Genomic DNA, 20,886 nt, shown 5'->3' on the forward strand with positions numbered 1-20,886 from the left:
TCTAGCTGTAATTTATGTAGCATACAATTTTCATCCACTGTAATAATATATATTAGTTATGGTTCATACTTTGTCCTATTCTTCATGTGTGTTTAATTTTATTACTAAGCTCAAGAGAACTTGTTTGATTCACAGAGCGACCTTCTAGTTTGAACTTTGGGAACTTCAGCCAACGAAAAAGAATCTCCGTTGCAGATGACATCTTGCAGTCTCCTATTGAAGATGACAATATATCTGTTGCCTCAGCCTTCAGCTGCAGAAGTGATGGGGAGGATGACATTGATGTAAGTGCTGCTAGTTTGTCTAATTTGAATAAAACTTTGCTTTGGTTGTATTTTAAGTTTTCATGCCACATGATTAAACCACATCGTTCAGAATTGTAGTGACTGATTTGGTGTTTTGTTGGTACAAAAAAGAATCTACATTTGTGTGAACCCTCGAATATACTATAGATAAGCTAAGAAATAGTTTACTTGGACTGCTGAGCCAGAATTCTCACTTGTTATAATAGGAAAAGAGTACAAATTATAAAATAAGTCAAAAATTTTGGGATCTTGACCGAAGTTCTGCAGCTTTCATCATCAAACAGATTATTCATTGCTGATTGACATTTGAGAATAATTAACTACAGTACTTTGATCTGGTTAGGTTAGGAAATGAAGTGAGCGATTGGTTTCCGGTGAGAGTGGGACTGAGACAGGGATGTGTGATGGCACCGTGGTTGTTTAACTTGTATGTTGGAGTGGTGAGAGAGGTGAATGCTCAAGTGCTTGGACGAAGATTGAAACTGGTAGACGAGAATGACCATGAATGGGAGGTAAATCAGTTGTTGTTTGCGGATTATACTGTACTGGTTGCAGACGCAGAAGAGAAGCTTGGCCGATTAGTGACAGAATTTGGAAGGGTGTGGAGAGAAGGAAGTTGGGAGTTAATGTGGCTAAGAGTAAGGTTATGAGATGTACGAGAAGGGAAGGTGGTGCGAGGTTGAATGTCTGTTGAATGGAGAGTTAGTTAAGGAGGTGGATCAGTTTAAGTACTTGGAGTCTGTCGTTGCAGCAAATGGTGAGTGGAAGCAGATGTACGTCTAGAGAGTGAATGAAGAATGCAAAGTGTTGGGGGGAGTTATGGGAGTAGTAAAAATAAAGAGGGTTGGGCATGAATGTAAAGGGAGTTCAGTATGAGAAAGTGATTGTACCAACTGTGATGTATGGATCGGTGTTGTGGTCCTTTTTATCCTAACTTGAGTGAAGAGGGACTTGGTTGCTGGTCATATGTATATAAGGTCAGTCTCTTGTGCATTGTCCTGCTAGCTAAGGCATTGTCACTGTCCCTTGCTTCTGCCATTCATGAGCAACTTTTAAACCTTCAATAGGTTAAAAAAGCCTGTTAGTTCTGATAAGGAATGTTTATGAATAATCTTTCATGAACATTGATCAAAGTTCCTAAGTGTGTCACCTGTTTGCATTTTTACTTCTCTATAGGTTGTAGGTTGGCCAGGGCACCAGCCACCCATTGAGATACTACTGCTAGAGAGTTATGGGGGTCCTTTGACTAGCCAGACAGTACCTCATTGGATCTTTCTCTCGGGTTACGGTTTACTTTCCCTTTGCCTATACATACACCGTATAGTCTGGCCTATTCTTTCCATATTCTCCTCTGTCCTCATACACCTTACAACACTGAGATTACCAAATAATTCTTTTTCGTTCAAGGGGTTAACTACTGCACTATAGTTGTTCAGTGGCTACTTTCCTCTTGGTAAGGGTAGAAGCAACTCTTTAACTATGGTAAGCAGCTCTTCTAGGAAGACACTCCCGAATCAAATCCCTGTTCTCTAGTCTTGGGGTAGAGTTCTCTTGCTTGAGGGTTCACTCGGGCACACTATTCTATATATTTTTCTTCCTCTTGTGATTTTGAAGTTTTTTAAGTTTTCATAGTATATATATGGGAGATTTATTTTAATGATACTGTTCTTGAAGTATTTTATTTCATTAAGTCTCTGTCGCTTATTTGTTTCTTTATTTCCTTTCCTCACTGAGCCACTTTCCCTGTTGGAGCCCTTGGGCTTATAGCATCTTGCTTTTACAACTAAGGTTGTAGCTTAGCAAGCAAGTAATAATAATAATAATAATAATGATGATGATGATGATGATGATATAGGAAGTACCACTTATAGTATTCCTTGTATAACTCACTGCAGAGGGTACAAATGTTTCTTTGCAATGGCTGTATGCTGTCGTACTTCTTTATCCCATTACTTTTTACCTGTCCCCTTTCCTTAGGTCACTTCCTATTTGCTTGGCCATCCTAAACTCTACCTTGCTACAATTTGCACCTTTAAGTTAATATATGTAGAATTCTTTTACATCAACTGCATAAATTTGATTTGGTCCTTTTAAAATATATTATAATAATGATCATGAGAATTATTGGAATATGCTAAATCAAACAGTTGTCATCTAAAGTGTTATATAAAATTTTAGAGGGTTCTTATAGTTTTCTTCTCCATATTACTGCATTCCACCAATAGTTTGGTAAAACTTTTAATTCATAACTTTGAGAAGCTTACATCCGGAAGATTAACACACTCAGCTTTATTGAATGAAAAATATACAATACTTTATCACAAAAGACACAGTAAAATTCTCATGAATACATTTGTACAGTATTATGCACACCAATAAACATGTTGAATTGAACTTTAGTATTTAACACAGCACACATGGAAAAGGTAACGCAAGGGAGTTACTCCAAATTTAGAGGAAGATGCAATTCCAAGTTGTAATTTCTTGCAAGTACCTGTGGTTCCCTGACTCATTTCAACTTAGAAACCAATCATTCTTAAATAGAAAATTGAGTGCGTGGATGAAGTTTGGCACCTTTTTAGGTGAAGGAGGTCACTGTCCACACATTTGCGGTGACAGTTAAGAAATTGTCTCGCAGATTGGTAAAAGTGTGTCTAAACGATCTGCGGTTTACTCAAACACTGCTCTTTTTCACATAATGCAGAATATTTCCACGTAGAGGCAATATACTGCTGCCATTTTGTTGGCAGTTAAGAAAATTTCTTATAATATTCAGTACCAGGTTTTCTTGTAGATCAATTTTATGAATTTAGGCTATGTGTATTCTAGAGCTGGAATACGTAGGGCTTCTAGGATATGCAGTACTACAATAGTTTGTTTTGAGGGGGAATTCCCTAGGATATTGGTATTATATATGACCTGGTCCTTTGTGGTATTTTGTGAGAGCTTGCTTCATGATTGTACTTCTGGTGCCCAATTGTACATGCCAGTGCATTTATGGCATACATTGCTGTTGCACAGGTAAAACTGTGTTACTTTTCATGAATAACTTTTTAGTTTTAACATTCTGATAACAGCTCTATTTATTCATATGATTTATTTTACTATATACATGACCATAAGTCTTAAACAGATGGTGTATGCTATGAGGATTTTTTAAGGTGACTCGGTCCCTCGGTTATCAATAGTTTGAGCAATGTTGATGAATTTTAGTAGTTATTTGTGTAGTTATTGCAGTAATAAACAAGCAGAGCTATACAATACTGGATATGATCTATCATAACACAGTACTGGCAAATGTATACTGAAATGTTTTGAATTTCAAATTTGAAACTCTTCAAGGTTTTAATATTACACAATTTATTTTTGTATATCACATATTAGTGAAGAATAATTCTTTTGAGTAAAATAATTTTCAACATATATTTCAATAATTGCTTTTTATCTTTTCTAAGGATGATTTTGAAGCGCCCGAAATAAATATAAAATGCAAAATCTATCCTAATCTGGAGCCTCTACCGCCACCACCTGAGTTTATACCAGAATTCTCTGCAGCAGAAGAAACTTCTGAAGAAAGACATTGGAGGAGCGTCGTTATTGGTGGTGTCTGGAGAAGAATTGACATGAAAGTCATTGCACCTTATCGTAAGGTATGCCTTTTATGTGCTATACATTTTGTGTGTGATTCCTCATTGTAGATTTAAAGGTTTGAAGGATGCTATATTGCTTGTCCTTGAGAGAGTGAGTTCTGATGATAAGTTTTGTTATTTCTTTGCCTCTAATGAAAGTTTTGAAGCATTTTCAGATGCCAAAATTGGTGTCCACTAGCATGTAGAAAATATTAGTTTTTACTTTACAAAAAGGATGCCAAGTAATTTTTCATAAACAGTGCAATTTTAGTTTATATGAAACTGCTATGTTAACTAAAGTTGTTTATATTTCATCTTAAGACTATTAACTTTAAAAACTTGAAAATTAAGTAAACGAGGTTTAGTATGTATTAGTGATTTCTGATGTGATTGTATTTAGTACTTTTGCTCTTTATAAATATTTTGATAACAACAATTTTAGTGATGAATGTTTTTGATAGTGAAAACCTTGATATGAGAGTTGTTTGATACTGTTTTTTTTTTTTATATATAATAAATAGTATTATTCTAAGATTAAATCTGCAAGTATTCAAGTTTTGTGTTATGTTTGCTAATCTCATTTGTAGATCTTTTTTTTTCTTAAGTCTAAATTTTTAAAGAATACATTTCATGAATCTCATTTACATAACTTTAACTGACAGTTTGAGGCTGTTTTTGTCTTTAGATATTCAAGATATAGTTTTGTACTGTTTGGTGTTGGCGTATCAGATAGAGTAACTTTACTTATATTACTAAATTTCAGTATTAATAGATCAAATGAGTATCATGTGGATTTACTCTTTTCTAGGATATCTTCAAATTAAAGTATATAGAGAAAATTATACAACTTAACCTCATTTTAGTACTACATGAGAGTAGAGACCTGTACAACTAAATTCTGAGTGCATCGGCAGCATTTTTCTTCTATACTTAACGATTATAATAGTTTGGTAATAAAGTGTGCTGTTTTACGGTACAGTATTATATTTTGAATGAGTGAAATGTAGAATCATAATTTCACTGAAATACTTTCAGTGTGTAAGCCATGGTGGATACCTGGGTGATACTCAACATGCAGTTATCGTCATTTGTGCCTGCCAGTTGCCTGATAGATCGAGAAGAGATTACAATTATGTTATGGACAATCTATTCTTGTGAGTTGTGATGATTTCAGCCTGATGCGTTATAAGTTATTTTATATTGTTCTTAAAATGAAACATACAACTTACTCACACTTCTATGTATATTAACTTTTTCCTCCCTATTTATCTTTAATTTTCCTTGATAATAAATAACGATATTTTACTTTTTGGTTGTAGGTATGTATTGTCAACTTTGGAGCAGTTGATCGCAGATGATTATGTTCTGGTGTATTTAGCGGGTGGTACACCAAAGTCTCATATGCCTAACTTTCACTGGTTAAAAAGGGCTTATCAAATGATTGATAGGAAGCTGAGAAAAAATTTGAAGGCACTTCACGTAGTGCATCCCACGTTCTGGGTGCGGACTGTAGTGGCATTTTCCAGGCCATTCATAAGGTAAGGCAGATAAGTAAGCTGCTTTTGTTGTTTGTTAGTTACAATATAGAAACTTCTACCAACTCTAAAAAATATATTGGACTATTTACTTCATATAATTAAAGAGATATCAAAACATTAGATGATGCTGTAAAGTAGGTATTAAAGGGTAAAATTTTTTCTAAAGATCAGATTATTTAAGCTGCTGTTGTTGTTATAGGGTGAAGCAGCATTTGGATTAGATTGTGAAATTTAAGACATAGCCCAGGCACTGGGACCTGTGAGGTCATTCAACTCTGGCATAATTTTTGAATAATTTAGAATGTCATATATGATTAAATACATGAAGTTCAATCCTCTACATAAGAATGAAATGCATTCCAAGTGTGGATTCGCAAGTTATAACGTTTTTAAGTCCAAAATAATTAATTTAAACATCCAGCTTATAACCCTCGACTCTACATTTATTTTCAGTCGACTCATCTTGCTAACTCTAGTGCACTAGCCTACATAGTTACTAAGAATTCATACAGCTGTTTTTACATTATATGATAGAAGTTAAATTGCATTATATTTTACACTATTAGGAACATTTTACTTTATTGGACAAACAGGTTCTTATCTTTGAATATCCTTATGTAAGGAGACATACTTTTATCAATAACAGAGAAATTAAATCCATTGTTGTTTGGTAATAAGGAGGCCGTCAAATTAGCAAAAGAACCTACTGTAGATTTACTTGCAACATATCTAGTGTTATTAAATTTTGTGCTGAGAATGTCATCATGATTTTATTCCTTTAGTCTTCTCTTCAGGGGTTGGTTTTAAAACTAATGCAAGTGGGTCTACCTGTGAAATTAGTTAAACTGAACACAATAGTTATCTCCATTTCACTGACTAAATTTGAGTCTTAGTGTTTGGGTACTCCACTGCTTTGTGACGAGTAATATTTGATTGAAAGCCATTAAAGGTTTAATAATTGAGCATTTAATCATCATCTACATTTGTTTAATTCTATATTGATTGCAACTTAATAAGTGTATAAGAGGTTTTAACCTAATTTAGCATACATTACTTGCTTGTATCGAAGCTATTTAAACAACAAAATTCCTTAATTTTTTTTTTTTTTGCAGCACGAAATTCTACCGAAAGCTATCGTTTGTTAATAACCTAACAGAATTAGCTCAGATGGTGCCTCTAGATCAACTCGAGATTCCAGATGCTGTTAAGCAGTAAGTAATTTGACAGTTATTGTTTGATGCCTGGCCTCACTAGTTTTGATAGATTGTTGCATGTTTTATTTAATGTCTGTATTAATTTTGTTATATTCATTGAATTGTCATTGATCTTTAGTACAATTTCCCTTAGTTGGTTTTTTTTTTTTTCAAGTGATTTCATTGACACAGGTAAAGTATTTAATGTTTCATGCTAAAATAAAGGGTTCAGTAATGTAAATTTAGAGCTTTTATGTTTTTTAGAATGTGGCTACAAATTATCAGATGCAATAGGCAAATACTGTAGTTACTTATCCTCCTCTGTTTTTCCTCATAAAAATCAATACAGCATAGATAAGAAAGGTTAGTATGGTTAATCTCTTATTTTAGTTTTTTTTACATTTATTACTTTACCAGGTAGTGTTGGGTGCATTAGATTCAAAAGAGAATTTTTTGCTAAATGTAAATAGGAAAAGTAGTAGATGTAACTGATTTTCACTCTCTTTCTCTATGGGAAATACTGCATAACAATTTGTTTGTATGAATATTGTTGCATTTTTACTGGTATAAGTTCCATGGTTTAAAAAAAAAAGTTTATATGTATTTGGTGCATAGTAATTTCAAGTGCACACAAGGCAATGAGATTGGATACCCCATCTTCCCTTTCTTGGCATTTTTCTGAATGCTGTTGCATTATTTGTGATCTTGTGTAAAAACCACCACTTCAATATGTCTAATGCTGTGCATTGACAGCATAATGTAAAACCTTGGACTGTCCCTTAACATTCCACAGCCAAAATCGAAATTTCCTTGTTTTGGGGGGAGAAACTCTCGAGGTCAAAAGCTTGTGTGGATTATCATGAATTTGCTAGCCTCTTTACTTGATCCTATTCTGGTTTTCTACCTTCTTTTTGTTTGAAATCCTTTATTATTTACTCAGGCAATCCAGGAATTTATTTAATTTTTTCATGTTCCTCCATACTGACTTTTTTCAAGTGCTATATTTAAGTCTATGGATTTTTTCTATTTTGAAAGTGCTTTTGTGATTCCCAACAGCATGGCTGTGTGCCCTTTTGTCTCCTTTTGTCCTGGAAGTTTCCTTTCACTAGACCATATAGTAGGCTCCCTTAATGAAAATGGCATGGTAGAAAAATGCCAAACTTTTAAAGTAGGTATTTGAGACAATTTTATTCAATATTTTCAATGGCTCCAAGCAAAATAATTATTATTGAAATGGCTGCCATTTTCCCAAGATGGCTGCTACAAAATTCCATTAATTTCATGTTAAGTAACATGATATTGGATAACCTACAAGTTACTTTATAATATGAGAAAAAAAATGTAATGATCATCTTTTAGTTTAAAACAAAATAACCTCCAAAAACCATTTTAATGTTTATTATTTTTTCATAATCAAGACAGCTAATTTAAGTATTCGTTTTAAAAATTTCAAATCAATGGAATCATCCATCAAACTAATTTTACTTTGTTGAAAGAAATCTTTTATAATCTACACACTATTATATTTCAAGTATCTGTAAGGTTATTTACAGAGATTTGTTGAATTACTTTATTTGTAATTGCATTGTTCTGTGTACAGAAACCCATCTTTAGAACAGGAACAGCCCATATAATTTCCATCAAAAACATTTTATGAGAATAGAATTCATTCCAGTCTCTGCTATTGTTATCAACACAGGTACCTAAACATCTTCCTCTTTCTTCCAAGCCCAGTTGTTAGGAGATGGTATGGGTGACTGTACATGAGTACAAGATGTCCAGACACCATATGTTTAAGCTGTGCTTTTCAAATTCTGTATCCTAAAATAATTATATTGCCCATATTGTATTGTTTTGACTATGAAGCTGTTATATATTTCATCATGGTGTATAGCATCTAATTTAATACACCATAGTTGTTTAAAAATCTAAAAACAAAATACAATACTGTATTGATGTTTAAAAATATTCTGCACATCACTTGTGAATTTATACATTTTGATGTTGTTATTGGTGACTGCAAGACACACTTCTCTGCATATAGAAATATGTAATTTTCAAACTTCATTAAAAAGCTTTCTAAACATTTCTTCTATGGTCTCTGGAAATATCAGCAAGTTTATTTTGGAGAGTTTTAGTAGAGACACCAATTTCCTGCAGCCTCTGCATACACCATGTAAAGGTTATTCAATTAGGATGTATGTGTACCTTCTAATTCACTTTATATTTTATTTACAGTTTCAACCAGGGTTGTGGCATTTGCCATATTGGTGTTAACAGTATCATCATGATTGCTTTGTCTACAATAGGATTGATATCTGTTTCTATATTTCGTGAAAGATGCAAAATGATATTTGGCCTCCAAAGCACCTAAATCACCTGATGAAATATGGGCAAGAATATCGATTTCTTCCATAGTAGTTGCCATTAATCTTGGTGATTTTTCAGCACACTGTGTGGCATATCTAATAAGTGTTTATGTGCTTGTTGAGCATAAAATGCAGCTACTACTGGCTGAGGATAATTTTTGTGCCTGCCTCTTTGATAAGTCTCCTTTGACTGCATTCTTCTCATGACTGTCTTCTGTTTCTTGGCTTAGCATTTTAGCTTATCATTGTTGATTTGTTGTTTGCAGCTTTTGTGGCAACAAGTATTGTTTTCTACAAATGTGCCAGCTGTGCAGTTTTCATCAAATAAAATTTGGTTACGGTAACAATCCGAAAAATCGAAAGTGCTTTAACGTTTTTCAAAAATTTTAAAAACTTCCTTAGCAGAAAATAGCTTGCTTTTATTTAGAAAGACAACCCCGTTAGCCATTTTAATTGACAAATATTAAAAAATGTCTTTAAGATGATTTGCAAATTTGTCTGTAAATTCTTTTAAGTGATAAATTCCAATTTGCAATTAAATAAGTTTAAAAGATGAACATATTTTATTCTGATGGTGGCCATTTTGAAATACCTATGACCATGAAAATCAATAAGGATAATTTATTTGGAGCCATTGAAAATATTGATCTCAAATACGCCATTTATCATAAATTTTGTCCGACTTATAGTGCTTCCCCCCTAAAATTTGCGCTAGGGGAGCCCACTACTATGAATGTTTTGAAATGTGACTGTAGTCTCATTAAACTACTTAACTTTTATATTATGGTAATGATATACAGTATAAGAATTCTTATTTTAAAGTTACAGTATATCAATTTTATTTTTCAAACTTTTAATTGATAGGGTCATATCACCTAATAAAACTAATCAATTCCATTTTTCCAAATAACTACTGTTATCGCAGTAGAACCGTGCAATTACTTCGGTAGTCAGTAAAAAATTGTGGTATAACAAATAGTTTTTATTACAAATCATGAAATGTTACTGTACAGGTATTATAAATGTTTAATGTTACTGTATAGGTATTATAAATGTTTAAATTTGCTGGATCCCTGCTCATGTAAGCATAAAGGGAAAGTAAGATGCGTATAAAGCAACCAAAATGGCAACTGATTCGACCAGATCAGAAATAACCTTTACCATAGATAACTGTTTAAAAGTGGAACCTTTAATATGTAGATACAGTAAAGGCAAATTTGATGTAATAATGAAACTGACAATGATAGTTTTAAAAAACCAAGCACATTATCACACAGTGGTTTCTTTGAAACAAAAATGGCAATGAAGTGATTATGTATGCGGTATTCAAATTGGTTAACCTCATAGATGATGAATAATGTACAAGAGGACTAACCTACAAATAAGTCCTTGTATGCAGGTCAACATGTATTTTGGAACAAATTTTGTTTGGCCAAATTTCAACAAACAGGGAATGTTAAGCATTGGAAATAAATCAATTAAGGAATTTTTCAGATTCTTCCACTTTACATTCATCTAACAAATTTTGAATTGGCATCTTTATGAATGTTTAAATTTAGGTTGAAAACAAATCCTTATTCGGGTCAGCCCTATAATGGTCTATAATCCTGACTCAGAAGATTTAGTAAGACTACCAAATAATGACATTGGACAAGGGCCTTGCATACTTGATTGCTATGAAAATTTAGTTCAAATCTTAAAGAAAATTATGTACAATTGTAAATAATAGTATACTTTACAAGTCATAGGTGAAATGTTATTGGTAAAATCCTTTTATTAAGCATCATTTTGTATAAAGGAAGTTCTCATAATTAACAAAAACTTGTTTGCATCTAGTGTTATTGATTAGCATGCTAGGTCAACGAGTTCTAAAAAGAGTTTTGTCATAGATGAGGCCAACTTCTGTGAAAGGATTGCCACAACTGAAATTATTAGTTCAGTTGTGAATATTTATGTTGATCAAAATGCTGTTCCCAGGAAACCTGTTTTTGCTTTTATGTTAATAACCCAATGTATTTAAATTAAATTAGTTTAGTTTATATGTGATGCTTCCATTGTTGCTAATATTTACTCCCCAAAGTGTAAAACAGCTAACTGCTAGCTGCAAGATCTGTAGATTGTGAGGTATGCAATTGATGGCTCCAGCTAAACTTCAACTATTAGTAGAGTATTCTTTACAGTGATATTGTTTTTATTTTCAGCTGAAGCATATAAACTCAGGAGTTACAAAGTAAATTCTTCTATGTCAGATAATTTCATTTCTCTTCTCAAAATAAGCTTAAGTGTTTTTCCTAATAAACACTTGGAGCTTTGCTTTGATAAAATAATACATCAACTGTTAGGAAGATTATCATTGAATTAAACCTAGTTTAGTTTGAATTATTAAGAAATTTAAAACATAAGTTAAAAACAGAAAACCTATCTAGGCAATTGATGAATACTGTTCTAAATCTAAGCAGTTATCTATAGTAACTTAGTACAAAGTCTTAGTGTTTGTAATATGGCAACAAAAGTCTTGCATAGACCATGTCTAAAAAGTCACAAAACACCCTAAATCCCTGCAAAGTTTTTCCTGAAAGGAAGTGCCCCATGCACTGTTAATGACTGTTAATTTTCTTTTTCTTCACTGCTTCCATTTTGCTCCAATTTTTACTTATCATTCTTCAGGCAACCCCTGTGAATGCTTAGGTAAGTTTTCCATAGGTTTTTTTTTCTAATCTTTCTAGTACAGTATGATTATCCCTTAACATTCACAGGGGTTAGGTTACAGTCATGGTCAAGAAATTACAGTACTGTATGTGGATACACACCTGTTATGGCTCAGTTGGTAATATTGTACAAAAGAATTATCCAAAAACTGAGCACTGTACATGAAGGAAGGTGTATCCACCACAGTACTGAAATGGTTTTTTTTTTTCTGGATTTGTCTTAAGATTGTGCAATATGATTTTTTTTAAGAGGAAGATATAACCAAATATATTAGATGAGAGTATCTGTACTTGTTATATATATGAACTCGGTTTAATAAAAAAAAATTTTTTCAACAGTATGCACAAAATATATTAATACAAATTTTTTTTATGTATGTTTAAGATATTTGCATCAACTTGTGTATTAAAACTAGGAATTATAGTTTTTGTACATTATCTGGTGTTCTTCTAATATCTTAGTTCAGTCACCATTCATGATGAATATATATACAGTATATAGATTGTGTTAGCTTTTAAATGTCCTTGTGTTTGTATCACAAAGTACTTTTTACTATTTTGTTAAATTCTATTTTCCCAAGCTCCAGTATTCTACTACTTTGATATTATTTTATTCCATTTTATTAGCTTGCATTTTAAGTTTATCTATTCAAAACTTTGTGTTTGCATGATATTTTGTGAAAGGTGGAGGCCAGTAATTCAGTTATAGATCATACCCCACTAACCTGTGTTCTCCATATCCCAGCCACGATGAAAATAGGAGAACCATCTTAGCTATGCTGGGCTTAGCTCCCTCTCATCCAGGTAAAGCTTGAAAAGCCCTTGGCTCTTTGACCCATTTAATTATTTTAGGTTTGTATGGCTCCAATAATTCCTGTCATGGCATTGATGAATTTCATTGTCCCTATATCACTGATTCTTAAGCAAAATCCCATCCACATTTGATATATTTCAATTAGTATTCTCTCCTATCCACATTTAATATATTTTAATCATTCTTTCTTCTAGTGAAAATGAACTGGGTTTGCACCAAGCACTACTGTACTACAACTATATCTCTTAATTTCATTAATACCATCACCTATCTTTGTTAAATCCTTCATGAAATTCTGATTTCCACTTGACACTCTTAATCTTTTTAGAAAATTATTGGGGAGAATTGGTATAAATTTTTTTTTCTTTTAGCCAGTATGTACTCTCATTCAACAGTCATTATTTCTTATCAGCACATCTTCACTTCAATCTAACACAACAGATAAAAATTATGATTTTTTTCTTATGCTGTATGTAACAGTTTTCCTATGATCTTGCCTTGATTTACTGGTATCATTTTGGTAAATAGTATGTCTTGGATAGTATAATGTAGGTGCATTTGCTTGTATAATATTTCTTAGAATGATTGGAATTGGGATGTAGTGTGTGCATGAGCTAGTCAATGGGTAATGTTTTATGATTTTGACTTGGCTTTGATTTTACTTAATCTTGTCTGTGTCAATAGCTATTAGATTCAAGAGTAAATGATATACAATACTGAACATTGTCTAATGATTAGATAAAATCAGCATAGCGTGATTGTATAAAATAGAATCTTTGTATAAAATAGAATCTTTTAAGCCTTAGAGTATTATACTAACTAGAGGTTTCTGTTTCAGAGCGGACTTTGAACTGATGATCAAGGAGAAAAAGAAAAATATGTTGAAAAGTCGTGGATCTTCAGCTACATCAAGATGAGTTTAAAGGCCTCAGAAAAATTTTGATTACATTTTTGAAATATTGGCATCAGGAAGCTGTAAATAATAATAATCTTCAGATACCAATGGAAAGCTAATTAAATACAAAGGTTTTACTTTGCCTTTAATAGCTATTTTACTGCTCTAAGAGGAAAAGTATGAATGTTTCCAAACTTTTGAATCCACAATATTGTATATAATTTATTAAAGCTAAGTAGAATTAAATGCATTACTCAAAAAGTTCTTCAATAGTTCTTAATTCTCTTTTGGTATCTTTCATGTGATAAAATGTGATAACAGTGATGGGTAAACCCAAAACTTGGTTGTAGTTTAGGCATTAACCACACTGGCGGTTCTTATAAAAATTAAAGTTGTAATTATGTAGATATAACTTAGCTATTGAGATATTTATCTATAATACAAGGTGGTTGTATAGAATTCTTACTGGTGTACATAATTGAAATTATCTTGGCATTCAAAGTAAATATTTATTATGCTTCATGATTAATTAGGAAACCGATCTTGCTTTTATTCATTACTATATGAAAGCTTCTAAGGCAGGTTTCATCACTAGTCTTTTAACAGTAACCCAGTTTCAGATTTCTTTAGATAATACTGTAGTTTATTCTTTTCCTTAAAAACCTTGTGCTAATATGCAATGGGTTTGGAAACTGCATTATGCTTGTTCTCAAATGTCAAGTCATATTTTATCTTTAAAAGCAGAAGCAACTACTTTAAATCTTATAATGTCCATATATATTTATTTTCTTTTGTATAATAAATATTCAAGAAATATGTTAAACATTCATTCTCCATTGTTTATTTTTTAAGGCTTCACCATTTGTGTATGAAATTGGAAAAGTTTGGGAGATGGTCTTATCATAAACACACTTTACTATAGGTTTAATAGTATCTGATAGAAAAGTGTCATACCGGAACTTGTACAATTCTAATTTGTTTCAAGATGACCCCTTTTATCAAATACTGCAGCTTTTACATGATGATGAAACCCCACTCCCAGTGGCTTGCATCATTCACGACTGTGAAGATTTAGAATGCTATACGTTAAGAGTGTCCTTACTTTGATTTCACTTGAGCTTCCATGTGTTCATTTAATGTAACTATTTTTTCACAGTTCCTTTTTCTTTACATAATTTGTTTATTGATGGTTTTTAGATTGAAGCTGGCATTTGATGTTTTTACTTTGAATTAGCTGGAATGTAATTTATATTTTGTGATTTCATTCATGTATATATATATATATATATATATATATATATATATATATATATATATATATATATATATATAGTGATTTTTTTTTTAATTTACATTGTTGCTAATGGAGCTACTTCAGTTTGCCTTGCAGTAAAGGAAGTCTCAGCGATGCTGGCGAAGGGAGTGTTGGAAACGGTACAGGAACCGAGCCCGGGCTTCTACAGTCGGCTCTGCCTGGTGGAGAAGGCAACGGGAGGCTGGAGACCGGTCATAGATCTCTCAGCCCTCAACAAGTTTGTGTGCAAGACCGACTTCAAGACGGACACCCCGAAGTCGGTCCTGGAATCCTTGAGGGAAGGGGACTTCATGATATCCATAGACCTCAAGGACGCATATTTCCAAATTCCAGTTCACCCCTTCAGCAGGAAGTACCTTCGGGTGAAATGGGGTGACCAGACATTACAGTTTAAGTCCCTCTGCTTCGGACTGTCCACAGCACCTCGGGTCTTCACGAGGGTCTTTGCAACATTCTCAGTTTTGGGCGCACGAACGGGGCATCCGCCTGATTTGTTACCTGGACGACTGGTTGCTGCTTTCATCCTCAGAGGAAGCACTGAGGGAACAAGGCGCGGAACTACTGCAGTTCTGCAAGATTCTGGGCATCACCATCAACCTGGAGAAGTCTCATCTGTCACCCTCCACCAGGATGACCTACCTCGGGATGGTTCTAGATTCCCGTTTGGTGAGAGCCTTTCCGTCGGCGGAGAGGCTGGACAACTCGAACCAGATCCTCCGCCCATGCATAGGGGGACAGCCCAGGAGGGCGAAAGACTGGCAGAGGTTAATAGGCCACCTCGTATCATTGGAGAAACTGGTTCCCCAAGGGAGGCTCAAACTCAGAAACGTCCTATGGAATCTGAAGGGACTCTGGAACCAGAGAGAGTCCCCCCACAAGGTGGACCCCGTTCTCCCGGAAACGAAGGAAGTCCTGGAATGGTGGCAAGATCGAAAGAACACCCTCAAGGGGATGCCCTTCGCTGCCGATCCCCCCGAGATGCTCCTGTTCACAGATGCGTCCAAGGAGGAGTGGGGTGCTCATCTCCTCGAAAGTCAGCAAGAAGCAGTTGGACGGAGGCAGAAAAGGCCCAGCACATAAACATCCTAGAGATGAGGGCAGTTCGTCAATCTGCTCCGGGGGAAAAACCGTGGAACTGATGTGCGACAACGCCACGGTGGTGGCTTACATAAAGAAGCAGGGAGGACTGAAATCGAGGGAGTGTGCAATCTCACGTTGGAACTTCTGGAGTGGGCCGAGTCAGAGCAGATTACTAAGTGGGCCGAGTCAGAGCAGATTACTATCGCAGCAAGGTTCATTCCAGGAAAGAAGAACGTCCTGGCCGACGGCCTCAGCAAGATGGGACAAATGGTAGGAACCGAGTGGTCCCTGCACCTAGAGGTAGCCAAGCTCATCATCCAGAAATGGGGCTCGCCAGTGATGGATCTCTTCGCAACAAGACTGAATGCACAACTCCCCGTATTCTGTTCTCCTGTCCCAGACCCAAAAGTGGTGTTAGAGGACACCTTCCAACATCCTTGGGACAACCTAGACGTATACGCCTTCCCCCAGTTCGCGATGCTCAGACAAGTGCTCAACAGGGCAAGGAGCAGCCACAACCTAAGGATGTCTTTGGTAGTGCCCTGTTGGCCGGAGAGAGAGAAGTTTGCAGACCTAAAAGAACTAGCGTGCCTTCCGCTGTGGCCACTCCCGGACAGACCGGACCTTCTCCAACAGCCCCACTTCCAAAGGTTCCACGAGAACCATCGGTCCCTCCGCCTTCACGTGTGGAGGTTATTGAGCGTCTCCTGAGGAAGGAGGGCTATTCAGCAGGAACGGCAGAAAGGATGTCTGGATATCTGAGGCATTCATCGGCAGCGGTATACCAAGCCAAATGGGCCACTTTCACGAAGTGGTGCTCCTCCAGGAACATCAAGTCTCTGAGGGCCTCCATTCCTGATATTGCGGATTTCCTGGTACACCTCAGGGACGTAGTCGGTATGTCTATTCCAGCCATCAAGGGAGTCCGTGCGGCCTTAGGCCAGGTCTTCCTCCTGAAGGGCATCGACCTGGGTGCCTAGAGACATATCTCGATGCTCATCAAGAGCTTCGAGCAAGCATGCCCCCCTCGAGCCGTCAGAGTGCCGCAGTGGGATGTGGCGAGGGTCGTGAAGATGTTAAGTGAACCCCCGTTGGAACCCCTGAAAGACATCGTGGACAGGGATCTCACCCTCAAGACTGTTTTTCTGCTAGTGTTGGCCTCGGCAAAAAGGGTGGGTGAGAGTCACGGACTGTCTTTTGAGGTCTCACACTCGAAGGGCTGGCGTGAAGTTTCCTTCAAGTTCCTCCCGGCTCTTGTGGCCAAGACCCAGAATCCAGCAGTTTGGGATCCCAGGTTTGAGGGCTTCTTAATACCAGCAATTCCTCGTTCGGACAACCCGAAGGACTTGAAGTTGTGTCCTGTCAGAGCCACAAGGAAATACCTGGAGAGGACTGCTAGACTCCGCCCTGGTATTAAGAGCCTTTTCGTCTCCACAGGTCCAGTGAAAAAGCCGGTCTCGAAGAACACTATCTCCTTCTGGCTGAGACAGGTAATTATCAGGGCCTATAGTAGTGCGGGCGTTCCCCTGCCGGGTAAGCCCAAGCCCCACGACATTTGGGGTCTAAGTACCTCCTTAGCTTTCGAGAAGAACATGGCAGTGGGCCAGATCCTAAATGCAGGCACCTGGGCTAACCAATCTACCTTCACGGCTCACTATCTGAAGGAATGCTCGAGGAAGTCCCTAGACGGGCTCTCAATAGGAACAGTCATCTCCGCGTTCCAAGCGATTTAACGACATAGCCCCAGGTACAATCGTGGGTAGTAAGACCAAGAGAGACAGGTTCATTTCCCTTAACCCCCTTGCTCTTCCTCCCCCCTTCCCTATTCCGCTCTAGGATAGACTCGGGTAGACCCTAAGCCAGCTCTCAAGACACGTAATCATCGGGAGGATATCCGAAGAATTCTTGCACAGGCGAGTTACTTAGACACTAACATGAGCTCTTTGTGTAGTTCTCCTGTTTCGTTTTCTGATCAGTTCTGAATCTAGCCCCCTATCTAGGGTCCATTCATCCTGCTTAGCTAGGCCTATGGGTCAGGAAGGACACTCCCACCTCCTAAAGTGTAAGGCTCCTAAGAAAGTAGTTCGAGGTAAGTACCTCGTGTTGGAACAAATCACAAATTTTAAGTAATTTGTATTTTTCCTAACACTTACCTCTAACTACTTTCGGGTAATGGCCCGCCCTTCCTTCCCCGAGTGCCTTACTGACCCTTTAGGTAACTAAACTACCAAGAACTTACTGAGGGTCGAGACCCAAGCTAGCACGCTCCCTGACCTGGGCTTAGCCTCAGGGCACGTATCTATCCGCCTGAGGTTAGCCCTCTCAGAAAACGGAAGTAGAGTAAACTACGCAAAACTCTGGTCGGCTGAGAGGAGATCCCAGGTACTCCTAAGAAAGTAGTTCGAGGTAAGTATGTGAGGAAAAATACAAATTACTTAAAATTTGTGATGTTTTGCTAAAATATGTCTGTCCCATCTCAGATGACTATTAAAGCAATAATCCATCCCTCCAAATTTCTTGATTTGTTCCTACACAAATACAAACCTTAACCTCTTTTCAGCGAAGTTTGGCAAGGCTGTTAAAATTATAACAACGTAGTGGTAGTTGCACTAAGCTTCCACTTTTTCAGAGGCCAGAGAGTATAGAGACCCAATTCTCGGTTTATTAGTCTGGCTGATTTAATCATTTGGTTTTTCTTTAAGATAAATGTGTTGGCATATCAAGCAAGACAAGGATATGCTGTAATATCCAATAACTGAAGCTGTGCGAGTTAATTGGGCAAACCTGCTGGTATTCACGGACGAGCAGCTCGTCGAGCCTGGCTCAACAAACCTGTGTTTGAATTGATGTTCGAGCGTGTAAACGGGCTATTTGGTTGTCGAGCGCGCTCGTCGAGCGGCTCGATGAAAGTCAGGCTCATCTTGACTTTTGTGGGCGGAGCTACATTGTTTGACGAGCGGTGTGAACGGGTGTCGAGCATCGAACCTCAGATGTTATTCAAACCTGCTAGAGGAAACATCATCAAAGAAATGAATAATTGCTGCCATTAATGAAAGTAAGAATGAGAAGGAAGTCGTACTTGATTTCATACATGCATATCGAGCTCATCCAGCTTTATGGAAAGTTAAATCAAAAGACTATTCCAATAAAGTAGCCAGAAACAAAGGAATAGCGGACACTCAGTCTTTCATGTGGAGTTATGGCCTTCCTCATAGTAATGAAAGGGCTGACAGGATTCGGTAGATCAATGTACGTGTCTTCATCCATACGCAAATAATTGCGCCAGTCATCAGGCTCTAATCTTAAAGCAACAAGCAAGTTGGTATATGAAAATTTCTCTCTTTTGATCTTTTTTTTTCCTTCTTAGTGCCACTGCTAAAGCAATGGCTATCAAATAGTCCTGGTCGAGAGACATGTTGACGTTTTTTTAGCACGAGGCACAACACGAGGCACAATGAGGCTTGATGTACTGTCTGAAAGCTCTTCGAGCCGTTCTACAAGTAGGTTCGACAACCGGGCTCGGCGAGCTGCTCGGCCGTGTAAACCCCGCTTAAAACTGCATTCCTATTGGCTGTTTACTCTTTTGCTAGTGTGGCTTTTTGACGACGATGACGACAATGTCATCCTAAGGAAGCTGGCTGTCTTTAAACAACTGTGTGCTATGTCAGTTAGTTTTGCTCCCACCGAGTGTTAGGGGAGGGGTTGGGCCCTTCTTCATCCCTTGCGGTGAGGGCATCTCGCCTGGTAGTGCTATCTCTTGGAAAAGTCCCCTAAGGTCTCTCTTTATGAGGGCATCGACTGGTCCTGCACAATGCCGGAGAAGGCGACCTTCGTGTTCTTCCTTCTACTGTACATTAGTCTTTACGCTGCGACTTCTAGAGGAAGGACGAGTAGGAGACCTCATTGGAGTCTCATACATGTATCTCCGAAGATACTCCCCTGTACGTGCAGGGAAGGAAGGTGCAGTAAATAGTATCTCCTTCACAGAGCAGGAGCCGAGAGTTTTCCCACAACAGGAAAAAACATCGGCCCACACAACACTAAGATGTCTCACCATGGGTGTTCACTTGCCTATTAATGGTGCTTAGTCTTGAACGGGAAGGAGTAAGTGCCCAGAGTTGTCTCGTAGTGGGAAGAAACAAAGGTATACATGGCTCTCGTATGAGGTTGAACACAGCTCAGTTGAAGGGTGCTGCCCTTTCTTTACCATTTCATGGACATCTGACATCTCTTTCTATGGATAAAGAAGGACGTGGTGTGCGCTGAAAACTATCCCAAACCGGGAAAATATTGGTACGTGCTGCTCATGCTACCTGCTCTCGGTCTCGCACCGGGGGGAGTAAGTGCCAAAAATACTCCTTTAGTGGCAACAAATGTCCATATGCGCAAATCAGTCTCTAACTGAATACTACTAAAAATCTCCCGAAAAAAAAACAAGTCTTGGAATGATCAGCAAGTCAAAGTTGTTCCTAATCAATCTCTCCCAGAGTACACAAGGATGGTACGTACTTGATCTCATACAAGACGAGTACAGTACATACCTTTTAATCGGGATGAAGGGCAATGCCCTCATCCCTTTCCTCCTTCAGAAAGTGTCACCTTTATGACAATGACAACAACAACGTAATATAATGGAATTAAGCATTCCTTAGAATCACTTGTGTTCCATCCAAGGAAGGAGGTATTGCTGCTGCAGAATATTGGAAGTTGGCATTGCCCTTCTTTATCTCTCCTGTGTCTTCTCAATCCAGTAAATGCGTTAGAGAATCTCGCCTGGAAGTACTAGTGTGTCTTGAAAGAATCTCCTGTAGTCTCTGTCTCTTGAAAGAATCTCCTGTAGTCTCTCTACATGGGTCTACATGGGGTGTCATTTGAGCCTGCTCAATCACATAGAAGGCAAACTTCAAATACTTTGTCTCCTCTGCCTCATCTTCCTTACAGTTTTCAAGCTAAGACGGATTGCGTTAGAGTGTACAACAGCAAGAAGTGTGAGCTTAATGAAGTTAGCAGTCTCGTCTACAACATTCTCATCTCCCATCT

General features: G+C 37.0%; 1 protein-coding gene across 3 annotated transcripts in view; it reads left to right on the plus strand.

Annotated features, from left to right (window-relative positions):
* LOC137629694 (uncharacterized) overlaps positions 1-14,267 on the plus strand; it is a 39,882-nt gene extending 25,615 nt beyond the window's left edge. For 2 of the 3 annotated variants that reach the window (XM_068361254.1, XM_068361252.1), the window contains exons 5-10: positions 136-284; positions 3,761-3,955; positions 4,970-5,088; positions 5,254-5,472; positions 6,585-6,683; positions 13,395-14,267. In XM_068361254.1, coding sequence (XP_068217355.1) covers positions 136-284; positions 3,761-3,955; positions 4,970-5,088; positions 5,254-5,472; positions 6,585-6,683; positions 13,395-13,473 — 860 coding nt within the window. In that variant the 3' untranslated portion in view covers positions 13,474-14,267. Of the gene's footprint in view, positions 1-135; positions 285-3,760; positions 3,956-4,969; positions 5,089-5,253; positions 5,473-6,584; positions 6,684-12,487; positions 12,547-13,394 lie in introns of all 3 variants that reach the window. The other variant, XM_068361253.1, reaches the window with a different exon arrangement.
* Positions 14,268-20,886: the final 6,619 nt, after the last annotated feature.

This window comes from Palaemon carinicauda, chromosome 37, assembly GCF_036898095.1.
Source record: "Palaemon carinicauda isolate YSFRI2023 chromosome 37, ASM3689809v2, whole genome shotgun sequence".
NCBI classification, from domain to species: domain Eukaryota; kingdom Metazoa; phylum Arthropoda; class Malacostraca; order Decapoda; family Palaemonidae; genus Palaemon; species Palaemon carinicauda.